General features: G+C 51.9%; 1 protein-coding gene across 1 annotated transcript in view; it reads right to left on the bottom strand.

Moving 5' to 3' along the window:
* CDC42BPB (CDC42 binding protein kinase beta (DMPK-like)) overlaps positions 1-1,855 on the bottom strand; it is a 122,094-nt gene extending 120,239 nt beyond the window's left edge. Inside the window, exon 1 of the mRNA XM_012647055.1 lies at positions 1,681-1,855. Coding sequence (XP_012502509.1) covers positions 1,681-1,855 — 175 coding nt within the window. The remainder of the gene's footprint in view (positions 1-1,680) is intronic.
* Positions 1,856-9,327: the final 7,472 nt, after the last annotated feature.

Genomic DNA, 9,327 nt, shown 5'->3' with positions numbered 1-9,327 from the left:
GGCCTTCAGAATAGTCCCCATGGAGGAGCTGTGCAGTTCCCAGGCCACACCCTACCAACTTTCCCTGTTTCCTCCTTCCACTCATGCTTTACTCACAAATGGTACATCAAGTTGAACCTGATGGTGGAACTGCCTGGATTTCAAGATGAAGTGCTCAGAAAGGAATGGTAGATACAATATTCAGAAGGCTCAGATTTTAACATGCACCAAAGACCTCACTTTTAAAGCAACTGTGAAGTCAGTTAATAGTTCAGTTGGAAATATGTCACTGATAGGGGACCCTAGAAAGCAAACACTCTTAGTTTACTGATACTATGTGTAACCAACAACAGGCCGTCCCCCGGATTAGGGCCTCCCTAAGAGGCCCTCCCTAAGACATCATGTAACAATTTCACTACTGAGTAAAAGACAGAAGCCCTCCAAAGAATATTGCAACTTAAGTTTTAATTTGTAAACAAAATTCCAAATTCCAGTTACCATTTTGGCAGACTTAGAGGCCTCACTGCAGAACACATTCATTTGTTTCTTCCTGTAAGTACCAGCTTTATCAGTCTCAAAGACTACAAATTACTGGTGCAAACTGCACATTCCTAGCCCAATGACGCAAATGACCCAAGGATAAGCTTTTCACAGGTTCGGCCTGAACACAAGCATTGCTTCCGTAAAGGTGAGAGAGTCTGAGGGTCTTGACAGGATGCTGGGGATAGGCAGAGATGAAGTAACAGGATTTCACTTTAACTTTTACCTGTTTCAAGATTCTAACTATCACTAAATGGCTTAATCAAATTTTTGTCCTAATAAAGCATAATAGGTTAGTTTACCAATGGTTAAAGCATTATATTAACAGATCCCTGAATGAACTAGAAAAGCCAAGCAAAAATCAGATGAGAAAGTTTTAAGGTGACAGTTCCATCTAACCACCTCCCCAGCCCCGCCAGTATCACAAGGGTCTGGCACAATTACAATGAAAAAACAAAAATCAATTAGCTCTTGCATGGCATATCTAAAATAAAGCTTTTAACCTTAAAATTCCCTTGGAGGTACTAGAGTAAAAGGGATGTTCAGGCCTTGGAAACCAAGGGGATACAGACAGGCTGTCATCTAGGAGGGGTCATCAGAGCTAGGCTCCCAGGAGATGCACAAGGAGGGCCCACGGGGCGGGAGGCGAGGCAAACGCAAAAAGCCCATTGGGCTGCCCTCACAAACCAGCAGAACGTGGGGAAGAGAAAGGGATCTCTGGATCCCAAAGGCGAGGGGCGGGGTGGGGGCGGATATCCCAGGGAGTGCTGCAGGAAATGATATCCAGACTCGGAGGGTGGATCTAGGAAGCGGCCAGGGCGAAGGCCCGGCAGGGGGGAGGGGGTGGGAGTGGGAACGGAGGATGTGGCTCCGAGGGGCAGGATGAGGGGGCGGGACGCTCGAACGCGGATGTCGAGGGCCGAGAAGGGTAGGGAGGGATGAAGAGCGAGCGGAGGGACGAGGGCGCAAGGAGCGGCTGGGGAGGGAAGGGCAGCGGGCCTAGGAGGGGGAGCGGGCGACGAGAGAGAGCCTGAGGGCAGGGTGGAGGAGGGCGGCCGGGTGGGCAGGAGCGTTAGCCCGCCGGGGAGGGAGCGGACGTGAGGCTGCGCGGGCGGGGACCAGCGGGGACGAGGGTCAGGCCCGGGCCCCGTGCGCACTTACCCCACTCGAGGAACTCGGCCACGTACTTGTCGCGACGCAGGGCCGAGTGGCTGCACTCGGTGTACAGGCAGACGAGCACGTCGAGCAGCGTCTCCACGCTCAGGGCGCTCTCGTTGCGCCAGGGCCCGTCCAGGAGCAGCTGCTCCAGCTTCTTGAGACGCACCTTGGCCGACATGGTGCCGCGCGGCCCGCTCCCCACACGCCGGCCTCTCGCCACCCGCGCGGCCAGTCCGTCAGGGCGAGCCCTCGGGAGCGCGGCGGCCGCGAGCCCCGGCAGCAGCGGCGCCTCGTCGCCGCCCCGTCCGCGTCGTCGCGCCCCGGCCTAGGCCGACATCTTGGGCTCCGTCCCGGCGGCGCAGAGTCTGGGGCGCCGGGCCCCGCGGGTCCATGGGCCGGTCTCCTCCCCTCGGCGCCGCCGCCCTCCCCGCCCGGCTCGGCCCGCCCTAGCCTCGCCCCTGCCGCCCGCGCGCCTCAGCCCCGCCCGCGGCCGCGCCCTGCCCGCCGCCGGCCGCCCGCCGCCGACCAGGAGCGATGAGGAGCCGAGCGCTGCGCAAGCCCGGCCGGCGCCCGAGCCCAGACCCCAGCCCCAGCCCGGCGGCCCAGCCCAGCGGCCCGCAGCCAACCAGGGCGCGGCCAGAGCGGGCGCAGCCAACCACGGCGGGGCCGGCCGCCGCCGCGCTGACCTCATGCGCCGCCCCGCCCCCGCGCTCCCGACTCCCGGCTCCCGGAGGGATCGGGCCTCGCCGCTCGCCGTAGGGAGGCCGGGATGCTGGGAAAGCGGGGCCGGGCCGGTGGGCGGGGCGGGGCGCGGGCGGGGGCCGCTAGGAGCGAGTGCACCGCCGAGATTGGGAGGCCCGCGCGTGCGCAGAGGGGCGCCCGAGGCGGTGCGCGCCTGCGGCCTCCCGGCGCCGGTCCTCAGCGTGGAGCCCACGCTCGTGTGCGCGTCCCGGTGAGGGAGGGGACCCGGAGGCCAGCAGATCCAAGGCGGGCGAGCCCAGCTCCCGCAGCCCTCGCGGGCCCCTTCCTTCCTGTGGGCCTCGGGGCCGGCTGGCTGAATGGGCGTGGGGGGGCCGCCCGGCGGGCGCCGCTCTGATGGCCTCAGCGGGGTGACCGGTGCTGCTTTTGAAGGGCTTACCCGACCTCGAAGCAGCCTTGGAAAACTCGGGCCCTCCCTCCGAGTGCGGACGGGAGACTGAGGCCCCGACGGGCAGGGCGACCCCGCGGGCCACTGGTGCCCTGTGGACTCGGGACGCCCCTGCGGAGGCCATTTCAGGTCCCACCGTACAACGTGCCCCTCCTCGCGGCACGTGTCTTAGGGGGACGATTTGGTAGGCGGCAGGCCGGGCACTTACCTCCAGGCTCGGTATGCCTGGCGTGTCACCGCTTTTACTAAGATTGTCGGCTTATTTGGGTGGCTGGAGGAGGGGAGTTGGTGGAGAATACCCCCCCACACACACAAACCCTGGGCGACAGGAGAGGAGGGCCGCCTCCCGGAGCTTGTGGGGGTGGGTGAGAGCTGGGGAGCGGCGTGCAGGGAAGGGGGTGCTGCAGTAGGAGCCGGGCCGAGGGGGAGCAGGTGAGGGGGCGGATGAGGGTTTGAAAGCTGGAATCTAAGGGAGCCCGAGGCAAAACTCATCTATGCAGGTAGAAGTCAGAGGAGCGGCTGCCTCTGGGCGGAGGTGTTGACTGGCAAAGGGCCCTCTGGGCTGCTGGAAATGTTCTAGGACTGGATTGGGGGTGGTTACACTGGAGTACACTTAAGTAAACAGTCTTCAAACTGCCCACTTAAGGTCAGTGCATGTCGTGTGTGTGTGTGTGTGTGTGTGTGTGTCTATAAATACCTTAATTTTTAAAAAGTAGGCTAACAATCTCGTGTTAGAGGTCAATATTTGTTGCCTTGCAGGTATGAATTGGAAGGGGGCAGCCTTCTGGGGGCTAGGAACATTATCTTCTGATATCATCAAAACCGTCTTGTTTACATGGGTCTATACTTACATAAAAATGCATCAGACTACTCTAAATATTTGTGTACTTTATTTGTATGATACCTCAATAAAGTTTTTAAAAAAAGTCTCAGCAGATCACCTGGCTCAAAAGCAGAACTTTCCCACTGGTTTTAGAATAAGGACCAAGTTCTTTACCTTGGCTTTAAGTAGCGTGATCAGACATCAGTCCCCATTTTTCATCTGTGCCCGTTATCCTAACTCATGTCTGAACCTGGACAGTATGTTCTCTCATCCCCTGACCCGGCAGGCTCTGCCCTGCTCTGCTCAGCCCTCCTGCCCTGTTCTTACCCTGGTCTCTTCAGTCCCTGACTCCAGTCCCACTGGCCTGGGTGCTGCTCTTCACTGTTTCTGCTCCCTCGTGCCCCAGGGCCTTTGCACTTACTAGACCCTCTACTGTGGATGCCCCTCCCATACTGTCTCCACTTTGTCTACTCCACCAAATCTCTGTCTACACATTGCTGCTTCAGGGCAGCCTTGCCTAACTCCCTGGGCTAGATAGGGACCCCAATTCACCCTGTAGGTTTCCCTGTCAACACTTGACACAGTGGGTACATGTGGGTCTTGCCCACCACCCTGGAACTGTAAACCTTTCTGTGCCTCAGTTTCTTCAGGTGTAAAAAGGAGACTAGGACCTACCTCTACATTTCAGTGAGTTTTGTAAAGGATTAAACGAATTAACACCCCTGGAAAAGTTTAAAAGTTCCTGGTTCAGCTGGGTGCGGTGGCTCATGCCTGTAATCCTAGCACTCTGGGAGGCCAAGGTGGGTGGATAGCTCAAGGTCAGGAGTTCGAGACCAGCCTGAGCAAGAGCGAGACCCCCATCCCTACTAAAAATAGAAAGAAATGATCTGGACAACTGAAAAAAAACATATATATATATATATATATATAAAAAATTAGCCGGGCATGGTGGCACATGCCTGTAATCGCAGCTACTCTGGAGGCTGAGGCAGGAGGATTGCTTGAGTCCAGGAGTTTGAGGTTTCTGTGAGCTAGGCTGACACCATGGCACTCTAGCCAGGGCAACAGAGCCAGACTCTGTCTCAAAAAAAAAAACCAAAAAACAACAACAAAAAAAGTTCCTGGTTCATAGCAAGTGCTCACGCATTGGCAGCCACTATCATTAATTAGATTTAATATTTCAGAAAGCAGGAACTCTGTGACCAACTGATAGAGGGCACAGCCTTGGGTCCTGGCTCTTGGCCCCCCAGGCCAGGGTGTCCTCAGGCACTCATGAGGTTCCACTGTGTCCTTACAATGAACTCCTTCTACTTGGGCTGGCTCCAGTGGATTTCTGATCTTTGCAACACACTAACCCTAGACTAATTTTAGCCTTATCCCCAACACCCCTAAGTGTACGCAACATACAGTTACTTTAAGCCACAAACAATGACTCAGTTCAGAAATTAGAATGTCCAGATACACGGAGTTAAACCTCTGAACTTGACTTAACTTTAAATCTTCCCCCTGGGGTCCAGCGTGGATCCCTTACAGCCTGAGATGAGCAAAGGTGGCTGTGCCTGGCACCTTCTCTGTTTCTTCCCCAAACCTCTCTGCACCAGCTCAGCCCACTTCTACCCATCTGGGGCTACTGCCAGGGAGGGAGGAAGTAAGAGGTACTGGGAAAGGCTACGATCCCATCTCTGGACCGGCAGAGTGTGAAGCTGACCCTCTCTCTCCTGGGGACATTCACGGGCTCTTTGATAGTTCCCTGCTGCTCTCTCCTGAAGTTCTCTTAACCCAAGCAGATGTGTCACTCTCCTGGGTGGGTGTTTACCTGGTGGCTACAGGGAGCCTCTGCCCCTCTAGGGGGACTATTGGACAGGAGGGACCTAAATTGACCTGTTGGTTTCCTGCTTGCTTATCCACGCAGCTCACATCTGTCCACAGTCGACATTCGCGCACCCCCAACACCACCAAACATTAGGGAGCAGGTAGCTCCCAACATGGCAGCACACTCCTGGTTCTGTCTCCAAAACAGCACATGAGCCCTTTCTTCCTGGCTAGGAGTCAACCCCAGTCCACTGTGCCCCCCAAATGGAGTAACGAGTATTAAGCTCTCTGAGAAACCCCTTGGAAGCCACCCTCACTAGGCTGAAGGCGAAGGAAGGAGAGTCCACATTCTGTGCCGCCGGCAGGATCACTTCACCAAATCATCTCTCTTCCACTCCCACCTTTCATCCTGGAGTGCGGGACAGGTTCCCAAGCATTTCCCTTGATAATCTACTTATGGCAACCTGACATATCATTTCAGAATTCCATACCTGTTAGCTCTTCTTGCCCCCTCAAAATTGCAATTTAGTATTGTGATACCTTTACAACATAAACACCAAAGAAGGTCATTTGTCCCTTTGTGGATGGTCCTTGTATTTGTCACTCCCTCTTCTCTGAACCCCGTCCCTTGTGAGTCCACTCTGATCACAGGATTCTAGAGGGGCTGTCTGGAGGGTGGTCATGTGACCTGGGACCAGCCAGTGAGCTGTCCTTCCCCACGTGGTAGGTCATCATGTGACTTGAGCCAGGCCAATCACAGACATTCTTTAGGATGTTTTGTACTAAAGCTGGGAGAGAGACTTTCTTATCTTTTCCTTTAGACCAGGGGTAGGTAACTTTTTCTGTAAAGGGCCAGAGAGTAAATATTTTAGGTTTTTCAAGCCCTATAGTCTCTGCCTCTACCATTACAGCATGCAAACAGCCATAGACAATACATAAACGAATGAGCATGGCAGCAAAACTTTATTTACAAGGAGAACAGGAGGCCAGATTTGGCCTGCAGGGCCATAGTTTGCTGACCCTCGCTTTAAAGCACAAGCTATGATGGTGGGATTTCAAATCAACAGCCACAGCCCCTGGTAGAGAAATAGAAATAGAAAGAGAGAGAGAGAGATCTGGTTACCTGAAACAGTAAAATTTCCTTTTTTCCTTAAACCAGTGTGAGAAAAGATCTTGCCATTTGCATCTGAAAGTGCCCTTTCAAATCATTAAGAACAAATGGAGATAATCTAAAAGAAAAATGGGCAAATAATATGAACGAGGAAATATACAGAAGAAGAAATACAAAGAATCAATAAACATATGAGAATATGCTCCATTTAATTGGTGTTAAAAAGCAAATTGACTCCTGCTGCCAGCCAAGATGGAGTGATAGGGCCAGATTTGCCCTCCTATCTAAAACAATGAAAAGGGGGAGGAAAAAAAAGAAAATGTACAGAATACATGAAACAATGATTTTCATGACACTGTCAAAGGAGAGTGATCCCTGTCCCTGAGACACAGTAAATAAAAGAGAAACCAGTGAAAACTAGTTTCTAGAAACTAGTGAAAACACTATTTTTCAATCTGTGTGAGCACCAGGCACTATTTCCTCTAATCCTTTTGTTTCTTTTCTTTTGTTTTTTTTAAAGACGAAGTCTCACCCTGTCACCCAGGCCAGAGTGCAGTGGTGCAATCATAGCTCACTGCATCCTTGAATTCCTGGGCTCAAGCGATCCTCCTGCTTCAGCTTCCAAGTAGCTGGGACTACAGATGTGTGCTACCATCCCTGGCTAATTAAAAAAAATTTCTTTTTAGAGATGGGGTCTTGCTGTGTTACCCAGGGTGGTCTCAAATTCCTGGCCTACAGACTCCTTAGTAGCTGGGATTACAGGCACAAGCCACTACACCCGGCCCTCTAATACTTTTGGTTGGTTCTTTCCCCAGCCGTCCCTCATGAGCACAGGTTTTATGCTGCTGGGTGCTTGAGGACTCTCCACAGATCTCCGGGGTTTTCCCTCTGTGCGGCTCACTCATTTACAGTGCTCTGTCCTGAGAGTTCTAACTGCCTTGGTCTTTCTAGACTCAGGGAGTGCACTGGGTTCCAGCTCACTTCCCCCTCCCTGGCAGGGCAATCACAGGCATTAGTAACTTTGAAGGTATAGCAGTAGGACTTATCCAAAATAAAACAATGAGAATATCCAAAAAATGAACAGAGCCTCTGTGGACTGTGGGACAATTTCAAGCAGCCCAATATAGGAATAATTGGGGTCCTGAAGGAGAACAGCAAGAAACAGGAGGGACAGAAAAAAATATTTGAAGAAACAATGACTGAAAAATTTCCAAACTCAATGAAAACTATAAATCCACAAATTCAAAAAGTTCAGTGAACCCCAAGAACAAGCAACATGGGAGAAAAAAATTACACCAAGGCACATATCATAATCAAATTGCTCAAAACTAGTGATAAATAAATAAAAAAAACAGGCCAGGGATGGTGGCTCCTGCCTGTAATCACAGCACTTTGGGAGGCCAAGATGGGAGGGTTGCTTGAGGCCAGATGTTTGAGACCAGCTCGTGCAATATAGTGAGACTCTGTGTCTACAAAAAAAATTTTAAATTAGCCAGGCATGGTGGTGCACACCTGTAGTACCAGCTACTTAAGAGGCTGAGGCAGGGGGATTGCTTGAGCCCAGGAATTTAAGGTTACACTGAGTGGTTACAGTGAGTTATGATCATGCCATTGCACTCCAGCTTGGGCAACAGAGCAAGACCCTGTCTCTAGAAAAAAGAGAAAGGAAGGAAGGAGAAGGAAGGAAGGGAGGGAGGGAGGGAGGGAGGGAAAGAGAGGAAATAAAGAAAAGACAAGAAAGGAAAGAAGGAAGAAAGGAAGGAAAGAGGGAAGGAAAAAAGGAAAGAAAAGAAAAGAAAAGAAAAGGGATGGGGTGGGAGCATCACTTGAGCCCAGAAGTACAGGAGTTCAAGTCTAGCCTGGGCAATATATTGAGACCCCCATCTCTTAAAAAAGAAAAAAAGGAGCAACTAACTCAGAGGGAAGACCTCATGGAGGACAATGAAGAGACACAGCCCCATACTGAGGATTGGTGGACCATCAGCTACTCACCTGGGCAGGTCATGAAAAGTAAACTTTATTGCTCTTTTCTCTCTGGTGGAAGGAGAGACAGAAAGAAGAAATAAGAAAAAAACCAAAGGTTGGAAAAGGAGAGGAAAAACTGGAGCAATTCAATTCAGAGAAAATCCTTTGAAATGTTCATTTCAAATATCTTACCTTCTGTTTACCATCTTCTGTCTTTCCTTCTCATATCCTGTTACCCATCTTCCTACCTAACACCCCTCTTGTCACCCCAATACCCCACCTGCCACAAAGACCTCTAAACTCTTGGTACTATCTTTTTATTGTTTTTTTTTAATTTTTTGAGACAGAGTCTCCCTCTGTTACCCAGGCTAGAGTGCAGTGGCGCCGTCGTAGCTCACTGCAACCTCCAACTCCTGGGCTCGAGTGGTCTGTAGTTGGGACTACAGGTGTGCACCATTATGCCCAACTAATTTTTTAATTATTTTTTTGTGGGGATGGGGTCTCACGATGCTGCCCAGGCTGGTCTCAAACTCCTGGCCTCAAGTGATCCTCCCACCTCAGCTTCCCAAAGTGCTGGGATTACAGGCATGACCCACCATGCTTGGCCTATCTGTTTTATTTTTTAAATAAATCCATCAACTGCCCTTCTTATACAGAACTATGAACTTGCAGATATTGTTAACTTCCTTGCTCTCTTCCCCTCCATCAAACTTTCCTAGAAAAAAACCCAATTCTAGGCCGGGCGCGGTGGCTCACGCCTGTAATCCTAGCACTCTGGGAGGCCAAGGCGGG

This window comes from Propithecus coquereli, unplaced genomic scaffold (genome assembly GCF_000956105.1).
Source record: "Propithecus coquereli isolate 6110/MARCELLA unplaced genomic scaffold, Pcoq_1.0 Scaffold256, whole genome shotgun sequence".
Taxonomy (NCBI): domain Eukaryota; kingdom Metazoa; phylum Chordata; class Mammalia; order Primates; family Indriidae; genus Propithecus; species Propithecus coquereli.
Note: the sequence above shows the minus strand (reverse complement) of the source record. Positions and strands in the feature narration are given on the sequence as shown.